We start from the raw sequence: 24,624 nt of genomic DNA, 5'->3' as shown, positions 1-24,624 counted from the left end.
TAAGAATCTGCCTGCCAATGCAGGGGACACGGGTTCAAGCCCTGGTCCGGGAAGATCCCACATGCCGCGGCTGTGAGGTTCTTGAAAGTGCCGCAAACATACACACACACACTTTCCCTGTTCCCACTTGTGCACCAGATCCCATGCTCGTTCACCTACTCAAGGACACACACAGTTTCATCAATACACGGTGCTGGGACTTCCCTGGCGGCACAGTGGTTAGAATCCGCCTGCCAATGCAGGGGACACGGGTTCGAGCCCTGGTCCAGGAAGATCCCACATGCCGCGGAGCAACTAAGCCCGTGCGCCACAACTACGGAAGCCCGCAGGCCTAGAGCACATGCTCTGCAAAGAGAAGCCACTGCAATGAGAAGCGTGTGCACCACAACAAAGAGTAGCCCCTGCTCACTGCAACTAGAGAAAGCCCGTATGCGCAACAATGAAGACCCAATGCAGCCAAAAATAAATAAATAAATTTTAAAGAGTCAAGATAATATTTACCTTTCAAATTACCCAAATCTGAATGAAAATTCATTCACAGGCAATTATCCTCATGCTCAATAGAATATAATCTAACTTTAAGCACTTTTAGTAATTCAGTTCAATTCAAACAAACACTATGGTCAGATATTTTATTTCATATTCTCCCAATATTGTCCCATATTTGTTCTCTAACAAGAGAAACATTTTATGTGAATAAAAATAAAACTTCCTTACAATAGTAACTCATTCTGTGCTTACAGAAGGAAGAGGAGTAAAGAAAAACTTGGAGGTCATCAAGACAACATGAGAAATCAAAGATTTGGGTTTGGGTTTATCTCTTCTTCCCATATTACTAACATGATAGTAAATTAATTTTTAAAAGGATAAACTGACAAGGATAAAGACAACAGAAAAAGCTACAACAAATCAGAGATTTCACATAATTTTTGGAAGATGGAAAGTGGATGTAGGAATGGTTACATCATTTGGAAAACAGACAGCAATCTTGGGCTTCCCTGGTGGCGCAGTGGTTGAGAATCCGCCTGCCAATGCAGGGGACACGGGTTCGTGTCCTGGTCCGGGAAGATCCCACATGCCGCGGAGCGGCTGGGCCCGTGAGCCACGGCCACTGAGCCTGTGTGTCTGGAGCCTGTGCTCCGCAACAGGAGGGGCCACAACAGTGAGAGGCCCGCGTACTACAAAAAAAAAAATAGACAGCAACCTTAAAATAGGTGGCTATGGAAGAAATAAAGTAGGACACAGAAGGCAAAATCATGTTTAATTAATGAAACATTGCATAAAATTTCATTAAGTTATTAATTTACATATGTTTGAAAAACAGCTTTTAATTAACGACCTAATCCAGAAAACTATCTCCACAAATTTTATTAGCATGAAATTTAGTGAAAACTGTACCAATATACACATAATGCAATTTGTCAACTAGTTTATTTTGGCTGAAGATAAAACATTAATGAGTATAGGTTCTAGATCCAGATAGCCTAAATTCAAATCCTAGCTCTTCTACTCACTAGATGGGCAAGATATAACCTCACTGGATCTCAGTGTCCTCATTTGTAGAATGTGGATAATAACAGTACTTTCAACAAATAGATGATAAAAATTAAACAAGATAATGAATATAATGTGCCTAGAAAAGTTCCTGGCACAAAATAAGCCCTCAATTAAATATTTAGTATTAGTACCATCCTACTACATGATCATCTTTACTGGCCCTACTATGTTGCTTTTAGATTTTACATTTAAGTAAAACTGAATTTATTTTCTACATATTCTCCACCATTTCCCAACTCATTTCAAGCTCCTTGAAGATACAATTTTCTTTATGCAGAACTGTACTGACTCTATGTATGCAATAGATTCTTAGTGATAAAAACAAAATATAATGCTCTATGCTAGATAGGTTGGAAGCAAGTCATATAGAGTTTTTATCTGTTTTAATTCGAAAGCACTGACATTTAGAAAGGTTAAAAAAAAATCTCCTAGCAGAGGGAAGACAAATGCTTCACTGCCTTTCCAGTTGTGATAATGGTTTCATACTAATTTAAGTCACCTCCTCATGAGTCTAAGAGACAGATGAAGAAACAACCAAGAACTAAGCCATGACACTGCATGCAAACCTTAATGTAAGGAAAGTGAGCACCAACTTTTATATCAAAGCCTTCCTCAATGCAAATGGTTCTCCATTCATTTTATACAAAATTTACATCTAATTGAAATTACAGTATACACTATTCTGAACAGCCAAGTCGTCCCTGCATTATCAACTAATTCTGCAGTTGAATAAAAGATTTTAAGTGTATTTTTTAACTACCTGAATCATTTGGACATCTATATATTTCAGAGATTGTTATACCTATCCTTCCACTACAAGACACTCTTCATTTGCTCCTTTATTCACGTAATCATCTAACAGATATTTATCAAGTGCCTACTATATGCCAGGCACTGTACTAGGAATAGGGATACACCACGCTCAGGTCCAGAGATGAGAAAATCTACTGTGTTCAAATAACTAAAATATACCGACTATGGACAGAAAAAGATGGAACAGACAAAATGTGCAGGACCTTTCAGGACCTGGGTAAGTTTCAGACTCATTCTGAGAGCAATGGGCTTTAAACAGGGGAGGTCTCTCTAGCAAGGTAACAGTGTAGAGAATTATAATAAAGACTCTCTCCTTTGGCCAAACTTTAACTAGGATCCTCTGAGCCAACCTCCAGCTTCCCTCTCTGTAGAATCCAGCGTGAGCAAGAATCTTGCTAAGTCAGTTTGGTGAAAATCCTTCATCATCAGTATCTTGTCACCCTGTCCTGCCTTCAGCAACTCTGCTGAGTTGTTCTAACAAGAACCTGCCTCCCTCTGATGTTTCTTCTTAGCAATTTTCCATCCACTGCCTCCTACCCCTGCTTCTTGGATATAAACGGCCACTTGTCCTTGGTTAAGAGTTGAGTCCCATATCTCTCCCCCACTGCAGTAGTCCCTACACACACCATGACAGCTTCCCTTAAAAAGTCTGCTTTACCATTCTTTAACAAGGGTCACTGAATAATTTTTTCCTTAACAGAATATTTTTTCTTTAACACTAGAAGCCAGCTAGAAGGGTGCTGCATTATTCCAGACAATAGCAAATACGGTGGTCAAAGGAAATATGGAGAGAAACAGACTTAACTAGAGACAGTTAGGATGCTGAGTCAACTGGATTTGGTGTTTGGGTAGAGGGAGAGAAAAGTCATAGATAACGCTCACATTTTCAAATCTGAGTAACCAAACAGAGAGTGGTACCCATTCACTGAGATAAGAAATGCAGAAAGAAGGGAAGGTTTGATAAGTTGTAAAACATGTTGTCTCAGCTGAGTTATCCAAGTGGAAATAGCAGTGGATGGGAGCTCCCTTCTGGCATCTTCTACTGACTCTGTGAAGAAAGTAGCAGCATTTCCTAGGATTGAGGGGTGAGAGGATACAGTCTGAAGAGAGCAGGGAATGTTCAATGTACCCACTGCAGAGAATAGGAGTGAATTAGAAAGACAAGGGAGTATTTTCTATCTCTGAGGAACCAGAAAGAAACCTGAATGGAGAGGGGTACCAACCTATAAGGCTGCGTAACAATTTTTCCACTTGTGTTGAGCAATCTCAGCACAGTTAGATTGATTAAGAATTAGGGATTTACCAACATATTTAATACTAATAGACATGATGGTATTCTCTCTCTCAAACAAGACAGAGGCTGGATATGGGCCGTGCATTCTAAAATGGATAGGGCCGTGGAGGCGGGGGATGGGGGTAGTATGTGACTCAAGAGCCTCAAAGTTCAAAGAATAAGAATTATGGGATTAGTAGAGTAAGAGAAGAGAGCTTTAAAAAAAAAAAGGAGCTTGTGGTTAGACTCAAATATCTAAATTTAAGAATTCACTTATACAGGAGGAGCTCCAGAAGTTAAGGCCATAAGGCCATGAGCATTGCAGAATGGAAGTAAGGGCCCTGGCAGATGAGAAAAATCAACAAACTGATATGGGTCACCCCACTGGCACTCTCAAATAACCTAAGACAATAACAGGCCTTAGCCTAGGGGACCTAACGGGAAGACTGTGAGTCAGGTGTCAACATTTCCAATAGCTGAGTACACTTTAGTAGATAACAGGGAAGAAAGATACAGGGTGCTACAGCTACACAGCATAAGCCTCAAAAGTTCAACAGATATGCCAAGGTAATAAAAACATACTTTTAATCAGTTCTCTCAGCAGGAAGAGGGAAAAAACTGGCTAAATACCAACAACAAAAACCATCACCTTTTAACTTTTAGAAAGACATAGGCTATATCCACTACATATATCCACTACAAACATTCCCATTCATATTAAGAAAAAGACAGGATTGAGCACAAAATAAAAGGTATTCTATGTTTGCTTTGTGAGCATTTTCTACAATATTAAGATGGATATTAAGGGCACTTACTGTACCAGCTTGAGGGCCAGACAGTCTGGGTGTGAACTCTGATTCCTCGATTCACCAGCTGAGTGAACGTGCACAGAGGCCTCATCTTCCTGAGACTCATTTTCCTCATTTGTACAATAGGAACGTTACACTATTACATGTGACTGACAGGGTTATGTTCTAACACTACTCACAGCACATGAGTAAATATTCAGTTAAACTACTGTCAATAAATTAAAAAAATTAAAAATCAAAAAAACAAACTATTAGCAATATCAGAAATATGATCACTAATTTATAATAAAAATTGAAAATTATATAAAATCAATTACTTTACAAAGTGACTAATACTATTAGGTATCTCTATACAAATGCTATTTTTTAACCATAAATATGTTTTCTTTTTTTATAAGTTTATTATTTTTTTATATTTATTTTTGGCTGCGTTGGGTCTTCGCTGCTGTGCGTGGGCTTTCTCTAAATGCAGCAAGCGGAGGCTACTCTTCGTTGAGGTGCGCGGGCTTCTCACTGCAGTGCCTTCTCTTGTTGCGGAGCACGGGCTCTAGTCACGAGGGCTTCAGTAGTTGTGGCACTCAGACTCAGTAGTTGTGGCTCGCAGGCTTAGTTGCTCCACGGCACGTGGGATCTTCCCGGACCAGGGCTTGAACCCGTGTCCCCTGCATTGGCAGGCGGACTCTTAACCACTGTGCCACCAGGTAAGTCCCGATGCTATTTTTTAATTTTTATACTTTACAAATATATATCCTGTGAAGTAAATGAACTTTCATAAAGTACATCTTTATGAAATGTCTGTCTCAAACAGTTTCTCATGCAGCATTTGGCAGCAGTGAATGCTTCCATGTAAAGAATAAGAAATGTAATGACTACTGTTCACAGTGGGGCAAGTCTGGGTGAGGGACTACAAACATGGCAGTTAAGAGCACAGAAAGGAAAAGTAAGGAAAACCATCAACTTAACAATTTTATTTTTAAAAGCCTTGGCAAGTATCGAATGAATGCCCTTCAAAAAAAGATTCTGGAAGAAAAAACTAGATAACAGCTTAGGTGTTTAAATGAAATATATATGGGCCACAGATTCGAACTAGATATGAAAGAAAGTGCAAACAGTGGAAAGAGGGGAAAAAAGGGTGGGGGGGAGAATAAGCAACAAAGAATCCTCAAAGTTCAAATAAGAATGATGGGAGGGGCTTCCGTGGTGGCGCAGTGGTTGAGAGCCCGCCTGCCGATGCAGGGGACACGGGTTCGTGCCCGGGTCCGGAAGGATCCCATGTGCCGCGGAGCGGCTGGGTCCGTGAGCCATGGCTGCTGAGCCTGCGCGTCGGGAGCCTGTGCTCCACAACGGGAGAGGCCACAGCAGTGAGAGGCCCTCGTAACGCAAAAAAAAAAGAATGATGGGAATATACTGGTTGCCAAATCACATTAATGACCCTGTAAATTAGAAATGGGCATAAATTCTTATCATAGTTTCATTGTCAACTTCTGTAACAGTCATCAAAAACTTAGACATTGATTACCCTTGAAAACTTCTTAAAGGGACTCATTTCTAGAATGGCCTACGTAATTTAGAGGACTTCTGGTAAGATGAGGGGCATGCCTAAACACACTTAAACTCTTCAAAAGCCTAAACTTCAATTATGTGAAAATGGTTTTCACTACAACCATCTTCACATTAAAAACAAAACACACAGGTATTGAAAACACATAGCAATTAAAAGCCATTACTATGGTGCCAAAAATGATGATACAGTTAGCAGTCTCCAAAAAAGATGACTGACCATTTTATCCAATCCCCGAAAAATAATTTACCTCTTTTAGAAATAATCATTTGACTGATCTGTGTGGGAAATGGCTATAAGAGGATAACTTCAGATACTTAAAAATACTTTTATTACTAAAACATTACACACACTAAAAATTTTGAAAACTAAAACATAATAATCTGTCTACCTTCAAATTCCACCTCCAAGAGATAGTCAATATTTACTTTTGACCTACTTCAGTATTCAATATTAATAATAATTATTGAATATACGCACAAAAAGTTAAATCACACAGGAATATATTTTGCTTTTTTCACTTTCAGATACTTAATCTGCAAATATACTGAGTCTTATATTATAGTTCAGTCTCTAAGGATTATCCAATACAATAAATAATACCTGTCTTCTTGCAAGCCTCTTCTAATTCAATGTCACTAAGCATTCCATGCTTCTCATCTTGCCTCTTAAAAAATCTCAAAGCACTTAAACTGTACTAATAGAGTATTGATTCAACAGTAAAGGCAAGATCTCTACAGCATCTTCCATATAGGTCCTTTCCAAAGGATAGTCTCATTAAAAATATTGCAGTATTTCAGGTACTTCTGGGTCAAATTGACTAAACAAAGTCTTTCTAATTACAAATATTATAAATTTTTTTTGCTCACGAGCCTAAAGAATTAGTTGATGAGAGTTTGAAAATGAACAGAAATCTGTTGACAGTTCTTCCTTTTCATTACACTTCATTTATTATACATGGAACCAGTAAGCTACTATTAATGAAATATAAAGTTAAATTCTCCAATATAAAAACTGCTGATGTAGCATTAATTTATAAGACAAATAACAGCATCTAAATACTTACTTGCATATGTTAAACTTTTAAATGAAAAACGTGTAAATATTATTCCTAAATAAATGCAATCACATGTTAATTTATAGAAAGGGATTTTTTTAAAAATTGTTTAATAGCAACCCCTGGGAATACATTTTACATCACAACCAGTATGCATATATCTGTTTACATGTCTGCGTATGTATATATAAAACAGAAGTTCCACAAAACAATATTTGCCCTTACTATTGCAATGTATTGTTATTTTCTACTCCTGTTTCTTTTCTTTTTTAATGCTTGTGATAATCCACTAGTTGTTTCTGCAACCACTAACAAGTCACAACCTGCAGTTTGGAAAACAGTGAGACAATTCAGAGACAATGAATACGCGGGATAACTCGCCCTAAATTTTAGATGGTCCCCAACTTCAAATGGTTCAACTTAACAATTTTTCCACTTTACCATGGTATTAAACCAGTACACATCTCGTAGAAACCGTACTTCCATTTTTGAATTTTGATCTTTTCCCAGGCTAGCAATACATGGGATGACCCTCTCTGGTGAGGCTGGGCGGCCACAGCTCCCACTCAGCCATGCAATCCTGAGGGTAAACAACCAAACCAACACACTTAGAACCATTCTGTACCCAGACAACCATTCCACTTTTCACCTTCAGTACAGTATTCAATAAATTACATGAGATATTTTTCAATGCTTTATCATAAATTAGGCTTTGAGATAGATAACTGTGCCCAGCTATAGACTAATGTTAAGTGTCCTGAGCACATCTCAGGTAGGCTAAGCTCTGCTGTCCTATAGGTTAAATGTGTTAAAAGCATTTTCAACTTAGGATATTCTGAACTTACGAAGGGTTTATCGAAACATAACCCCACTGTAAGTTGAGGAAGATCTGTACTTTAAAAGCTGGACAAGCACAGGCTCGTCAGGGTTTTAACTCCACAGCTACTCTGAAAAGTGGAGGACAACGTGAAGAGGAGCAAGTTAAAGCTGTACTTCACAAACCACACAGTTAAGTAAAACATTCTCACTAAAGACGCTAGACCTGCACTCTGTAAACCATAGGTCAAGTTTATTTACTTCAGATAAACTAAGATAAAAGCTGTGACACTACAGTGATTCAAGGCATTTAAACAGTAACTGGCCCTTACCCACAGGCCCAACCAAAGTTAGTCTACCAATGCTACTTTATTAAGGTATATAGACCATTCTCTTGAGGCTGCTTGGAAAATGTTATCATTTTGGCTTTCTGCAAAAATTTTCTCAATGAACATGATTTACTCCTCCATCAGATACCTCTCTCTGCCTATTCTAGACACAGGGAGATGAAGCAATCCCCAATGATCTGAAATTCACTGCCACCAAACTGTCATCTCAGACTGCCCCTAACTATTTGAAGTTCACAACCTTAAGGGGAGAAGCACCGGCACTGCAAGTGTAAAACAATCCCTCATGGCTAATCCACTCAATATTCAGCACTTAACCTTTTAAACCCATTTATTGCTAAATCAATGCAATTAGCAGATGATATCAAAATAAGTTAACATATAAAAACTGAGTAGATGCAATTATGTAAAACAGGCAACTGGTAATTTTCAACTGTGATCTGAAATGATGAAATTTAATCTAAAATCCCTTCCCTCACCCCGCTTTACCACCTTATCACCCACCCCTCCTCACACCTCCAATGTGAATTCTAAATTTGGGGGAGGTCATACCTTGCTGTGAGATCATTATGTTAAAATACTATGTTTTGATTTCTAATCAATAAAATTACTTTATTTATATCTTACTCTATCAAAACTGTCTTTAAAAATGATTTGAAGTAACTTGAAAAACGTAGGTAAGAAAACATCAACCTCAGAAAAGTAGTTAACTTAATTAAGTCCGTACTGACGTCCTTAAAACAAACTGCCTTACTTTAAAACTCTCATGAGAAATCACATGTTCATAAAACAGAATGAAAACTTGACTATTTTAACTCAATAAAATTCAATGTTACATAGTTAATCTGAAAATTCCTAAGTGTCTCTATATTGTTTAATTATCCAATGATTCAAATAAACACATAATCACGTATATAAAATGACTGTTATACATTTATATGTATGTATGTGTGTATGTATACGCAAAACAAAATTCATAACATTCACTTTATCCAATAAAATACATTCTTGTTACTTCAGACTACAGAAAAAATAATATAAATGACAATTAAATTTAAGAAGAAACTATGAACTCTTTATAAAGTATAATTTCTTATTATCATGCCTCAGCAGAATAACTAGGAACTATCTTATACCTACTCTGCCAAGCAGTGTGCGAAACTCTTTTGCATTGTAATACCCTGCAAACTAAATTCTGATATCCTAACAAGAAAATAGAGTAAAATCTCATCAAGACAGTATTAAGCTATCTAGCAACCCCAGCAATCTACAACAAGCCAAGAATTAGAAGACCATCCACGTAGGTGGTAAAATTTGTGCCAGAGTGACGTAACAGAAAACCCTTCCCCCATCCCATTTAATAATTACAAGATTTCATTTGTTATCTGTAACAAATCTATAGTAGATAAGAAATTCAATGACAAAAGAAAATAATTAAAACAAGATAAGATTAAAAATACCCACAAGCCTAAAGCTAGTTAATGATCAGTAGTCTATTTTTAAAAGGAGACATACATCACATTTTAAATGTTTTGTCAAATGGTTAAAATTATTTAAAGAAAAATAACTATATTATGCTTTAAACTTCTAAACACTTTGTCAAAGTATAATTATATTCTTTTAAATTTGAGGTGTAAGGCAATAACCCATTATCTAACCTGTGAGATAAGAGACCAATAAATATAGATATTGGTCTCTGTCCCTGGTTCCTGGCACAGAACTCCTAAAGCCCTTGTAATCTCCTAAGTAATACAGCACTAAGAACATCTTTTGTTCTAGTATTTGGTCTTTGACCCCAGTTCCTGACACAGGGCTCCTAAATCCCTTGGAGCTTCCTGGGTGACAGCAGTGTCTTGTTCTAATGAGGTGACTGGGTAAGCTCCTGGATGGGGGCGGTCACCAGAAAGACTAAGCCATGGCGAGAATCTTGGAACTTTCAGTCCCAGCCCCCATTCTCCAGAGAGGGGAGGGGACTGGAGAAGGATTTAATGACTGTCATGCCTACATGATGAAGCCTCCATAAAAATCCCACAAGTAAGGCATTTGGAGAGCTTCTGGGTTCCTGAATACATGAAGGAAGTGGGAGAGTGGCTTCCCAGAGACGGCATCTCCCATATACCTGGCCCTGTGTATCTCTTTCATCTGGATGTTCATCTGTATCCTTTATCACACCCTTTTATAGTAAGTTGGCAAATGGCAAGTAAACTTTTCCTGAGTTCCGTGAGCCACTCTAGCAAATTAATCAACTCCAAGGAGGGAGTCACGGAAACCTCTGATTTATAGCTGATGACTCAGATGCCCAGGGGGCCATCAGGACTTGCAAGTGGCATCTGAAGGGGTGGGGGCGGGGGGCAGGCAGCCTTGTGAGACTGAGCCCATGGGACCTGACACCATCTCCAGATGGAGAGTGTCAGAACTGAGTGAGATTACAGGACACTCAGCCGCTGTCACAGAACTGCTTGGTGTGGGAACAACCTGCACACATCTGATGTCAGAACTGCTGCAAGGATGGTAGTAGCGTGAGCATAGACGAGAAGCACAGGAGGAAAACCGAGTGTTTCCTAATACACAGTCCCTCCGCACAGAGCTAATCAGAATCTCTCAATGCCAGGGTTTAAGGGGAGTTAAGACTTTCTATTTTCTATCTATTTCTTCAATCAATATGTACACTAACTCTTAGAATTCTGTTACATGAGATAATTTATAAGAACACAGGATGATTATTCATAACAAGTTTCCAAGGTCACAGTTAGCATTTTATATAGTATATTCCTTTCCCTAATCATGAAAAAGCCCTGTAAGTATTATAATATCAATTTTACAGATGAGAAAAATGAGATTCAAAGATGGTAGCTGCTGCCAAGGCCACCTGGTGGCAGATTAGGGATACGGAACCCAGGTGTGTCTGAAACACAAGCATGTAGCTGTTACACCAGGGACTAAAGTTAAGCTACTTCCAAATTTTACCTCGTTTTGAAAAAGAGGTTCTGGGCTTGTGGTTATTTAGTAAATTTCCTATTACTGAATAAAAATAGCTCAATAAAATAAAATGAAAGACCAAATGAAGGCCAATTTTAGTCTGAATGAATCCTTTATTACAAGTTGGCCAGACATAAACAGTCTCCTAACAGAACCTTATCCTGAGGATACTGCTAATGGCACGTGCAAAAATCGAAAAGGAAGCTCCTCCTGAACATATTATGAGGTCATTTGGGAACAATTAAAGGAAAACAATGGTAGCTGCTGCCAAGGCCACCTGGTGGCAGATTAGGGATACGGAACCCAGGTGTGTCTGAAACACAAGCATGTAGCTGTTACACCAGGGACTAAAGTTAAGCTACTTCCAAATTTTACCTCGTTTTGAAAAAGAGGTTCTGGGCTTGTGGTTATTTAGTAAATTTCCTATTACTGAATAAAAATAGCTCAATAAAATAAAATGAAAGACCAAATGAAGGCCAATTTTAGTCTGAATGAATCCCTTATTACAAGTTGGCCAGACATAAACAGTCTCCTAACAGAAACTTATCCTGAGGATACTGCTAATGGCACGTGCAAAAATCGAAAAGGAAGCTCCTCCTGAACATATTATGAGGTCATTTGGGAACAAGTAAAGGAAAACAGCAATAAGCACAGAATACGAAGGATGCTGAGTCAGTGCACTGGTTACTTACAGCACCTGCACAGGCAGTGATGCATGGACTGCAAAGTTAGGGAGGCAGAGTCCAGGAAGGAAGAGGGTCCACAACCCTCAAAGGTACAAAATTAAAAGCAGATGAACAAAAAAGTTCTATTATGTAAGTAATAATTCTAAAGAATTAATAAAAACAGCACAATTTTAAACCAATATATATAACAGCTGACATCATATCTGGGATTTGAGATCCCTTTTCTTGCCATTGGCTATAATCATATATTTTGAAAGTCACTGATTTTCATGAAGAAACTATTATAGAAGTATTAATATATAAGTAAAATACCTACTGTTTTCCAACAATCAACAGAAATGTATTTCAAACTTGTGAAAATATCTTAAGAGTCATAAAATTTTCATTTTAATGATGTTTAATGCTCACTTGCCTAAAATCCTAGCTCAGGTTAAAAAAAATGTAAGTACTCTTACTTTGGGATCAATCCAAACCATTTATTCAATATTCCCCCTCAATAGAACCAAGGAAAGGAACATTCTATTCTCTTCTACTGGCAGTTATATCAAGCAAAGTAGAAGCCTTTCTCTTAACCACAAAGTTATATAATTTATTAGATTACTGATTAAACAATTAACTAGAAATATATTCAACTTCAAATCTATGAGTTCATGGTATTATCCTAGCATTCATTCATTGAACAAATATTCACTGGATACCTTCTATGTTTGAAAACCTAGAACAGACCTAGTTGAGAACTGAGTAATGATCCAGAAAAATTCTATCCCAGCCCTCAGAGAACCTGGAGGCAAAGGGGCAAATTTCATTAAAATATTTAACTTCTGTAATATTAGCAACTAATTCACAAAAGTTATAGTAATAAAGCTTTTAAATATAGAAGAAAACTACAGTTTTCACACCAGTAAAAATTTTACACACCAGTAAAATCACCTAGTATGCTTAATGTTAAGGTACTGACAAACAGGGATCTCTCATTACTCCAGACTAATGAGAGATGGAAGACGAGGAGTAAGCAGTGGTCTGGCACCAACCATGAGTTCAAATCTCAGGTTAGCCTCTTACTAACCGTATGGCCTGGGAAATTTCAGAAACCCTCTCTGCCTATGAGTTCACATCTGCAATAGGAATAGTAAGTGATTTAAAGATGCCTAGGGCTTCCCTGGTGGCGCAGTGGTTGAGAGTCCGCCTGCCGATGCAGGGGACATGGGTTCGTGCCCTGGTCCAGGAAGATCCCACATGCCGCAGAGCGGATAGGCCCGTGAGCCATGGCCACTGAGCCTGCGTGTCCGGAGCCTGTGCTCCACAACGGGAGAGGCCACAACAGTGAGAGGCCCGCATACCCACCAAAAAAAAAAAAAAAAAAAAAAGATGCCTAAAAAATGCATGGCTCAAAGCAGGCTTCCTCTAAAAAGTCAGTTTCCAGTTCTTCACCAACTTAGCCACAGCAAGGTTAAAACCAAAAATCCTAGATAAGTGACGCACATCAGTGTGAGAAAAATGACATCCTTTACCACCAGTGCTGCGATTGAAGGAAGAGTGAGCAGTCTTCAGTGGGGTTTCACTGTTTCACCTGACATGCTGTAGTCTCAGAATATCACTGAGGTTTACACTCAAATGGAAATATAAAAACACCTTCAGGAGAGGGAAAAAAATGATCATCACTCTTTTCCAAATTACTGGCTTCTAAAAACTGGCTAAGTGGAAATCATTTCTTTAGTTTTACATGTAACTAATTTTTTAAAGTGTAGGGCTAGACATTTCACATGGATTACACAGGAGGAACCCGCAGTTATAGGGGCGTCTTCCCAGAGCAATGCCATGCTGCACAGCCCAGAGAAGCCAGTCAGCAAGGCAGACGCTGCCTTCCGGAGCAGACACAGGACAGCAATGTGAGTGGGGCCCCTGCAACTGTACCACAGTACTCTCAACAAATGTAATTAACCCGGATAATTTTTTTAATGTATATGATCCTCAATCGAAGGGAAGTATAAAAATCATAAAGGAAAATGAAGTTTAAAGACATATATATAACCAGGCAGTTACTTCCTTACACCTAAGGCACATTTATAACAGCATCACCCTCAGTCTCTTCCCACATCCTACCTTCCACTGACTCCTCACTAATCTAAATCCTTTTATAGAAAGAAGTTGAAAGGGAGAGAAGGATCAGGACATCGGTAACATGCAAACTTAAAATTTCCAAAGGAATTGAGCATTCATTATCATAATTAGGCATGTAGTATCTGATTTTACTGATAGACATGTATTGTTATATGGCACCTTTAGAACATGAAAAATTATGTAGCTCATAATATATTACACTATATCGACAGCTACACAATTCTCTTTCATGAAATAGCTGGATAAATATGTCAACCCATGACATAAAACAATATAAGAAATCATCCTATTTTACTGAATACGTTTGCATGGTTCAAAAATCAAAACTATATTGAAAGGTATACAGTGTGTTCCCTGCATATGAACGAGTTCCGTTCTGAGAGCACATTCGTAAGTCCAATTTGTTCGTAAGTCCAACAAAGTTAGCCTAGGTACCCACCTAATACAATCAGCTGTATAGTACTGTACTGTAATAGGTTTATCATACTTTCCACACAAATAATATATAAAAAACAAACAAACACAAAAAATAAAAACATTTTTAATCTTACAGTCCAGTACCTTGAAAAGTACAATAGTACAGTACAACAGCTGGCATACAGGGGCTGGCATCAAGTGAACAGGCAAGAAGAGTTACTGACTGGAGGAGGGAGAGGAGGTGGGAGATGGTAGAGATGAAGGGTCGTCAGCAACAGGAGACGGAGGGCAAGCTGCAATTTCACTCATGCCTGACACTGATGGCACAGGTTCTGGTTCCTTGCTGGATTCAATTCTATCTACCCTCTTGAGAAAACGATCCAGTGATGTCCGGGTAGTAGCTCTTTTTTTTCCACCATAGATGACACGGTAGCACTGGATTGCCTTCTGAATGGCTGCTGCAACCTTCGCGTACTGCTCCACTTTCGGGTCCTGTGCCTCAAAAGCTAACAGTGCCTCCTCAAATAAAGAAAATCCCCTTGCCATTTTCTGCATCGTGAATCTCTTTGGTTCTTCAGTTACTTCTTCTTCCTCTTGTCTCTCTCCATCCTTTCTCTGGGCCTCCAATTCCAGGCACTTCTTAGCAGTACCAGCTACATCACTGCTGCTTTTACACTTGCTTCCAGACATCCTGGGCTTGAAATAAAGATACTGTACTACTGTACTCTATACAGTACTGTAAAGTACACAAAAGTACAACCACTTGTAGAGGATGCACACACGTGACAATGTACGCCAGACACGTGAACTAACTTACACGATTGGACATGCACGGTCACATCTTTGAAAGTTCCTACGTAGGGGACTTACCGTACACTGAAGTTTTGTTCCCACTCTTGTCTCAAGTCCTGTTCCCTCATATCCTCAATGGCAGTCGTTTTTATTAGTTTTTTGATAATATTTCCAGGGTATTTATACAAATACTAGTAAGTACAAATATACATTCTTATTACTCCCCTTAGAGAAAAGGCATGAAATAGTATCTTCTGACCCACACCTTGATTTTTTTAAATCAATTTATCCTAGAGATCTCTCCACATCAGTACAAAGAGATCGTCCTCATTCCTTTTTCATAGCTGTAGCAACCTACGGTGTGGATATACCATAATTTATTCATCCAGTGCCCTATCATGTTACTTCCAAAGTATCTTCTTAAGTGATACATTTTTCAAATCTCTCCTGTTACTGTAACAAAGTGAATTATAAATACCATAGGATTTGCTTTCTTAGACCTATAATAACACAACATATTAGTGACCTACTTTTTTTCGGGGGGGCGGGGAGGGGGCGCTGCGCGGCATGCGGGGTTTTAGTTCCCAGACCAAGGATCGAACCTGTGTCCCCTGCCGTGGAAGCACAGAGCCCTAACTACTAGACCGCCAGGGAATTCCCAGTGACCTACTGTTCATATTTTGTAAGAACCATCAGAAATTTCTACCCCACATGGCTGCATTCTCTCCCCATCAAAGCTGAATGTCTTTCTCAGAGCCTTTCATTGTGCACTGTGAATCTCCCAAAAGTACAGCACGTGACATTTGCCGAACTTAATTTGCTACAGAATGGTTCTTTTGTAAAACCTTCTACAGGTGTATAGTATTTTGCAAAAACAAACTTTAGCAAATACTGGGGTGAATTTAATAATTACTGTCATCTATGAAGTGAGAGAGTGGCACGGACATATATACACTACCAAATGTAAAATAGATAGCTAGTGGGAAGCAGTCGCATAGCACAGGGAGATCAGCTCGGTACTTTGTGTCCACCTGTGAATCTCCCAAAAGTACAGCACGTGAAATTTGCCGAAATTAATTTGGCTACAGAATGGTTCTTTTGTAAAACCTTCTACAGGTGTATAGTATTTTGCAAAAACAAACTTTAGCAAATACTGGGGTGAATTTAATAATTACTGTCATCTATGAAGTGAGAGAGTGGCACGGACATATATACACTACCAAATGTAAAATAGATAGCTAGTGGGAAGCAGTCGCATAGCACAGGGAGATCAGCTCGGTACTTTGTGTCCACCTAGAGGGGTGGGATAGGGAGGGTGGGAGGGAGATGCAAGAGGGAGGAGACATGGAGATATATGTATATGTATAGCTGATATACAGAAGAAATTAACACACCATTGTAAAGCAACTATACTCCAATAAAGATGTTAAAAAAAAAAGGGCATGTAACAGAATTCTGGTCAGTAAAACATGCGGAAGTCTGTCAAGTGGCTTTTGGGAAAGGTTTCCTTATTCCTAAAAAAAGTTGCACAAGAGAGGGTCTCTGCTGTCTTTGGATAATGTTGCTTTAGAATGTGATCGAAATGCTACAGCCTCCTTGTGAACATGAGGAGAGCCAGTCTAAGACCAAAGCCTCCCCACTAAATGGCAGAGTAGAGTAATGGATGGAATATGAGTTCTTAATGAAATCAATGAGTCGCTGAATTGTTACCAAGTCTGTATTCTCATCATGTGAGATAACAAGATGGTAAATTTCCTTTTGTTAAATCACTTGGAGTTGAAGTTATGTAACTTATAGCCAAATACAACCTAATAATAGAATTTTATTTATATTTTTGTATTACTTTCTAATAGAAAAAGTTCTTATCAGTCAATGACGGCCAAAAAAATAATAACTATTGTCATCTACTTAAGCAAAATATAAGACTATGAACTTCCAAGGAAGGCACAAAACCAAACTGAGCTAATTTTTAGACTAGGCCTTAGCTGTTTTCTGAATTATAAAGCCCTTTGAGATCTGAATGTAAAGCTATTTGACCCTCTCCTGGGTAGTGCATATAAACTTAAAATTTTTCAGTTTCTGGGGATTCACGGACCCCTGAGGCCCTTCCACAGTCCCCATGGGCATATCTATTTTAGAAACAATTTTAAATAGTGCTATATTATCTACGGCACCATCAATACCCAACTCTAGGACAGAACTCAGAGCACTTTTCATGCAAAGCTAATGAAAAACCAGCACAAAATTCACCATGAGGTGTTCCTTGGTGCAAAGTGAATAAAGCATACTCAAAGGGATCATATTTAACAATTAACGATATCAGGCAAAGTAAATTCTATTAAATAACTGTGGGAACCTTTACAAGAGGTTGTGGTCTGATTTTTACACAGGTGTCTCTTATTTTAAATAAATAAATTAGGTTCTTACAGGATTAAGAAAGTTGGCCTTTAATTCATCTTATACAATGTATAATCTTATCTGGGATTTTAAAAACACAATACATTTTACATTAGACAGTAGTATCTACTAGAAATATAACTGCAGCAAATTTGAACATGACTGTGTAAATGCCCAGGAGAAACAAAAAAAATTCTGTGCGTTTTAAATGCAGATCAAAGAATCCCCAAGCATGATTACAGTCATGCTATAATGATTAGGAAAGAAGAGGTATTAAATTGAAAAGGTGATACGTGCAGGGCCACCACATTTGGTTTTGAGGGTGATACAGAAGAACATTTGGAGGAGAGAACCAGTAGGGGCTGAAGCCCAGCCCAGGCTCCTCTCATCAAGCCTGACGCTAAAGTTGCATCTGTCATAACTCAGACAAACACAGCCCTGTAATACCCTCTTCCCTCCCTTCCCTGACACTTCGTCCCCCCAGAACCCCACCCACCCATGGCAAATATTAAAAAGTGCTAAAATTTTGAAAAGGAAAGATGTTTTCTAGATCAAGATAATATCCCAGTGGCCAAAGTATAGTACAATGGGAACTTCTAATTTAAATTCTTACCAAAAATTTGTTTCTTAAGGACTTATTTTAACAGAAACATCTCCAATACTACCATGGAACTCAATGGGAAGAGTCGACTATACATAAATTTGCTTCATTCCTTTTTTGTTGTTGTTGAATATATCGATTCCTAAAGTGAGAGGAGTTCTGTGTAAGTATTGTCAGTATTTTTCCAGAATAAAGAGTAGTATTAGGCTGAAAATATTCTGTATATAAAAGAACAGGCACCAAGCACAAAAGCACCAAGTGTTAATTATATGTTATGGGAAATTATGAGAAAAAAAGATTTTGAGTATCATTTTGTCTCTTCTCATGCTCTATATGAGTATAGGCATCTTGCACACGTGAATCCATTTTCAAAGATATATCCATTTCCCAAGTGTCTGATGAGAGATGATATACAACTCAACAGCTCTCCAAATCGAGCAATCTGACAAAAAGAAGCAATGCAGTCCTAGAATCCGGAGAGAAGACGATTCTATACTGCCTGACATGCGAAAAGAATGAGAACCAAACGATACCAGTCAACATAACACTCTCTACAAAGAAAAAGAAAGGATATTAAAAATATTAGTCCATATTTTCTATTTTGTTATGAAAGATGGATTGTGCTTCACCCTTCACTGTGATACTTACTGTGCCCCCCCCAAAAAAACTGCTCTAAATAAACTTATTAAAATTCAAACTATTAAAAATATTAGACCATATTTTCTATTTTGTTATGAAAGATGGATTGTGTTTCACCCTTCACTGTGATACTTACTGTGCCCCCCCCCAAAAAACTGCTCTAAATAAACTTATTAAAATTCAAACTATGGCTAAAGAAAAATTAAAATGAGGAGAGAACCCGTAGGGGCTGAAGCCCAGCCCAGGCTCCTCTCATCAAGACTGACGCTAAAGTTGCATCTGTCATAACTCAGACAAACACAGCCCTGTAATACCCTCTTCCCTCCCTTCCCTGACACTTCGTCCCCCCAGAACCCCACCCACCCATGGCAAATATTAAAAAGTGCTAAAATTTTGAAAAGGAAAGATGTTTTCTAGATCAAGATAATATCCCAGTGGCCAAAGTATAGTACAATGGGAACTTCTAATTTAAATTCTTACCAAAAATTTGTTTCTTAAGGACTTATTTTAACAGAAACATCTCCAATACTACCATGGAACTCAATGGGAAGAGTCGACTATACATAAATTTGCTTCATTCCTTTTTTGTTGTTGTTGAATATATCGATTCCTAAAGTGAGAGGAGTTCTGTGTAAGTATTGTCAGTATTTTTCCAGAATAAAGAGTAGTATTAGGCTGAAAATATTCTGTATATAAAAGAACAGGCACCAAGCACAAAAGCACCAAGTGTTAATTATATGTTATGGGAAATTATGAGAAAAAAAGATTTTGAGTATCATTTTGTCTCTTCTCATGCTCTATATGAGTATAGGCATCTTGCACACGTGAATCCATTTTCAAAGATATATCCATTTCCCAAGTGTCTGATGAGAGATGATATACAACTCAACAGCTCTCCAAATCGAGCAATCTGACAAAAAGAAGCAATGCAGTCCTAGAATCCGGAGAGAAGACGATTCTATACTGCCTGACATGCGAAAAGAATGAGAACCAAATGATACCAGTCAACATAACACTCTCTACAAAGAAAAAGAAAGGATATTAAAAATATTAGTCCATATTTTCTATTTTGTTATGAAAGATGGATTGTGCTTCACCCTTCACTGTGATACTTACTGTGCCCCCCCCAAAAAAACTGCTCTAAATAAACTTATTAAAATTCAAACTATGGCTAAAGAAAAATTAAAATACTTTAAAATAACCTCTTGGGAGGAAATCTGAAAATATGCTTAAAATAGCCAAACTAAAACCTTTCTATACTGGCATATCAGCTCCAGATAAATATGCAAATCTATAGCATAATCTCATTATCTTCCTAAATCAAGCACTGAAAAAGTGTTTGGCCACTCTCATCTTACAGCAGTCACTGAAAAGCATTCAGCCCATGGAAGCAAAGGGTCAGTACTTTAGGAATCCAGGACTACTCCAGTCTGCTGGCCCTCTGCCCTCAGGAAGACTGTCAGCAGCAGCACCACCAAACACCATCGTAACACTATGCCAACCACAGACCCCTTCATGGTTTATTATCATTATACAGTTGACCCTTTAACAACGCAGGTCCACTTATACGTGGATTTTTTTTCAACAAACACGTACCACATCTCTACACAATCCACAGGTGGTTGAATCTGTGGATGTGGAACTGCAGATACGGAGGATTTTGCACTGCATGGAGGGTCAGAACCCCTAACTTCTGTGCTGTTCAAGGGTCAACTGCAATTAAAAATAATCCTAAAAGTCTCCCCAAGTTGTAAAATTCAATGAGTACTACTCAACAAAATACATAAAGTTGTCTGCTAACAAAAACAGAGGCAAACTTCATTTTAAGTTAGAACCTTGGAATAGCTACCCGCTTCGTACAGGAATCAAAAATTCTCTTGTTCAAAAGGAGGCTAAAAAAGAGGGGGAGGTAGCTAACTGAACCTTTACATATAAAAACACTTACCTTTGTTACTGATACATGCTTATTGCAAAATTGGAAATAATGTATGCAAAAAAAGTAGTAACTACAGAAGAATCCTTAATCAATAAGAGAAAGCTATAATATAAATCAAAAGCCACAATGAATAATCTATAATATTAACCCTATGAATCACCTGTATGCTCCTTGATATAAATGGCCCATTTTGTGAGTTGCAGATACTATCTACTTTAAGATCACATTTGCAGCAAAATACAGTAAGAAAGGGAAGGAGAGGAAGAAAAACGCATTACAGGATGTTGACAAGTATAAGTGCCAAGGTTTTAGCACACCACATACCACTAAAATAACATACCAGGTTCCTCCAACACCAGGTTACTTTGGCTTTCGATTTTAATCTACTCAATTAACAGTTTAGTGTAACAAAACACTCTATTTTCATATCTTAAGTTCTCTTAGAAGAAAACCTGTGTACTTCCCCGGCTCAGTTACCAAATAAACCAATTCTTCAATCCAACTCAACTGTCCCACAGTTTCAGTTGGACTGATGACAGATTTGCTATTGTTCCCTTTATTACATCTCCACAGATTGTGGCCCAGAGATACCAACTATAAGGCCAAAAGGGAACTAAAATCCTTATAATGTGCCTGGGGTGCTTAATATCTCTAGAGCTAACCACACCTAGTCAGAGAGCTCCCCAAAGAGAATGCATACTTAAAGACCTACCAAAAAACCTTCTACTGCCAATCACCACTGAATTCATACCAGGTTGTTAATATCTTTCATTTCTACTAACAACTACTTTTCTAAAAGTATTTCTAACTCATGAAAATGTTTTAACTGGCAATCAAGTGGAATTAGCAGGAATGCAAATGATATCACTGTATTCACTACACATGCCAAAATAAACTCAATGAGATTAGGATTCTGCCTACCTTGTCTGCTTATATCCCCAGTGCCTGCCACCTAGGAGATACTTAATAGATAGTGGTAAAATGAATGAAATTACATAACAATTATTAACAGAATCCTGTTAAATCATATAGTGCTTAAAAGTAGAACATTTGCTAAAACCTGGGAACCTTCTAAACAGTGCTATTTGTTGTAATCTATACCAGAAAATAAGAATGACAGCTCAAATCAATTCTCAGGGAGGCCTAGAATAATGAGTTTTTGTACAAAGCAAACAAAAGTTGCATTTTTTTCTATAAGATAAATGCCCTTCCTTAAAACCAAAATCAATGAAAATTACAGAATTTTAAGAGCAGAAGAAACCTTAGAGCCTGATTTATGAAACAGATGGGCTCCAGTTTCAGAGTAATATAAACTGCCACCAATTTATTCAAAAATGTTTGCATAATTACTTACCTAAGATAGCATTTTAGGAGTAATTTATTCTACTTTTTTTTTTTTACTATGCTAAGCAGTTGGCTAGAAGAAGTTATGACTGACGAATACCATAATCTTCCACTTTTATGACATGCATTTACCAGTGGAAAATCAGTGAGCAAAGAGTTAATTTTGTCAATGCAAATAGTTCCTCTTCCCAGTTTTCAAGTAATAGTGTTCTCTACTACTTAAACCAACAGTTCTCCTGTTTTCTCATTCTATTTTTAGACTGTATGATAGCTTATCATATTTGATTTATATTATCAATTTGTATATGGTTACTGTAGCCAAGTCTTATCTTCCCAAGATTTAGGAGGTATACCCTTCCAAAGCGCTCCCCTGCCATGCCATTAATAACAGTGTTTGATAATCCCTTTGTCATTTGTCTCCCTCATTTGAGCAGAGCTGGTTCTGTCTTGTTGGATACTACAGAATGGCTTCTAAGTAGTGTTAACACAATGAATGAATGAATGATTTGGAAGGCAATGGCATTATCAGAGGCCTCCTTTGCTAGCTAAGGAGGCAATATTTGAGAACACATCATAGTTTCTCTCCAGCTTTATGTAAACGCTGATGCTCTTTACTGTTCTGAATTGAAAGTTTGCAAATAATTTAAGAACAGCCAAATGTATCTGATACATAGTATCAGAGAAGGTGCTAAGAAATACATCTAAAACACAGTTTATTCGAAGGCCACACAAAGAATTACAGAAGATCCTTAGGACGAACGAGCTTCCAGGATTCCATTACCATCAGTACGAGTGATCTTCCCAAAAACCACTGCTAAATGACTTCACTGTCTGGAAACTAACTTTCTCTCCATGTTTTGAGAATTTATAGGTGAACATGTTGAAATGATGAATGGCTACTCTCCAGGCCCTTACAATAACCTCTAAAAGGACGGGGGGAGCGGGGAAATAAGTGAAATTCTTGAATGAAAATAACGTGAAAAGCAATTTTCCTGTTAGTTGTGAAAGACTGTAAGTTTTTCACTGCAACCTCCCCTCCTTTCCTGGTCACCAAGTAAGAGCTGGAAGCAGCTAACACCTCTATGCCCTTTGAGTCACGAACTATGAAGGGAAGAAAGAATCACAACTGTGGGGACCTATGCATCCTATACGAAAGCAGGAAGTCAGTTTCTTGAGCGTGGGCCGCCCGTCCAGCAAACCAAATGCGAATGCCGACCTTTTGAAAGCCCACCCCCACTCCCATCTCACGCTGAAGCCACCCCCAGCTTCAGCGGAAAACGCGCTTTTGCTAGGCTGCTGAAAAGAGCAGCGCGCAGGGTCAGAACACCTTCCACTTTGCACTTGGCCTGCGGCAGGAGCACACTCGGGTTCTCGCCAGGAGAGGAGGAGGCTGGCCGGGCAGAATCGGCGGCGAGACGCAGCCTTGACCGCCAACGCAGGCGGCTCGTCCACGCGGCCGGAGAAGTCCCGGAACAAAGCGCGCGGCAGGCGGGTAGGGAGACAGGGAAGATTTAACTGGCTCCTCACCACGGCCTGTGGCTTAGCCAGGTGGGGCCGCGCTCCTCCTCGCGGGGAGAGGATGGGTTTATCGAGGGTCTGACCTCAAGTCCAGCGCCAAGGCCACTGGAACAGAGACCTGGCGGGGAGAACGCCGGGAAGGAGAGGCGACCCCGCGGAGAGGAGGAGGCGCCTGTCCGGCTGTTGACTGGCCGAGCCCGCGGGCTGCCGGGCCCCCCGGATGCCGAGACCCCGGGACGCGGCAGCCGGGATGCCGGCGGCGCGCTGTCGGCCCCCCACGCCGGCCTCCTTGGCGCCGCGCCGCCCGCCCCCAGCTCTGGGCGGTCACACAAAGGGGCTGCCCCGGCGCGCCGGCCGCCTGCGGTGGGGGGGCCCGACCCGGGACCTGCGGCCGGCCCGCCGCGCCCCAGCCTTTGTCCGCCGCGCCCCGCGCCCGCCTGCCGAGGAGCCCCGCCGCCCGCACCCTTCTCGTTACCCGGGTGAGAAGCGGTCTCATCTGCTCTCCGGTCCCGTCCGCCTCCATGGTCGGCCGTCCAGCCCGCGGCGGCCGATCCGCTGCTGCCCCGCGCGGTCCGCCCGCCGCCGCGGCCGCGGCCGAGAGCCGGACGCGCGAGGGGAAACGAACGTGCGATCGTGGGCTAGGCGCTCGCGTGGGGAGAGCCGTAAGCGAGAGACTGGGGCGCGTGCGCGGCGACCGCGAAGCTGCCTCTCGCGGGCGCTCGAGGCCGCAGCGTCGAACGTGGAGCGAGCACTGAGCTGGACGGAGGCCGAGGCGGGTAGGAGGGCGCTGCGGAGGCCCGAGGGCGGGGCCAGGCCGTGACGCGCGTAGGCCCCGCTCACACGCCCGCCCCCTGGGGCCACGCCCCCGGCTGGCCGGGGTCCTCCCGGGCGAGTCCCGGCCCGGCGGCCAGGCAGCCCAGAGGTGGAGCGGGAGGGTGGGAGGAAGACGAGCGTCCCAGCC

At 39.9% G+C, this 24,624-nt stretch overlaps 1 protein-coding gene across 5 annotated transcripts in view; it reads right to left on the bottom strand.

Annotated features, from left to right (window-relative positions):
* The window catches only part of SLC4A7 (solute carrier family 4 member 7), a 121,021-nt gene extending 96,600 nt beyond the window's left edge, over nucleotides 1-24,421 (bottom strand). For 2 of the 5 annotated variants that reach the window (XM_024116502.3, XM_028479172.2), the window contains exon 1: nucleotides 24,139-24,409. In XM_024116502.3, coding sequence (XP_023972270.1) covers nucleotides 24,139-24,186 — 48 coding nt within the window. In that variant the 5' untranslated portion in view covers nucleotides 24,187-24,409. Of the gene's footprint in view, nucleotides 1-24,138 lie in introns of all 5 variants that reach the window. The other 3 variants (XM_024116500.3, XM_028479176.2, XM_024116501.3) reach the window with 2 other exon arrangements.
* Between the last annotated feature and the right edge of the window lie 203 nt (nucleotides 24,422-24,624).

The sequence above is a fragment of the Physeter macrocephalus genome, chromosome 18 (genome assembly GCF_002837175.3).
Source record: "Physeter macrocephalus isolate SW-GA chromosome 18, ASM283717v5, whole genome shotgun sequence".
In the NCBI taxonomy this organism is placed as follows: Eukaryota; Metazoa; Chordata; class Mammalia; order Artiodactyla; family Physeteridae; genus Physeter; species Physeter macrocephalus.
Note: the sequence above shows the minus strand (reverse complement) of the source record. Positions and strands in the feature narration are given on the sequence as shown.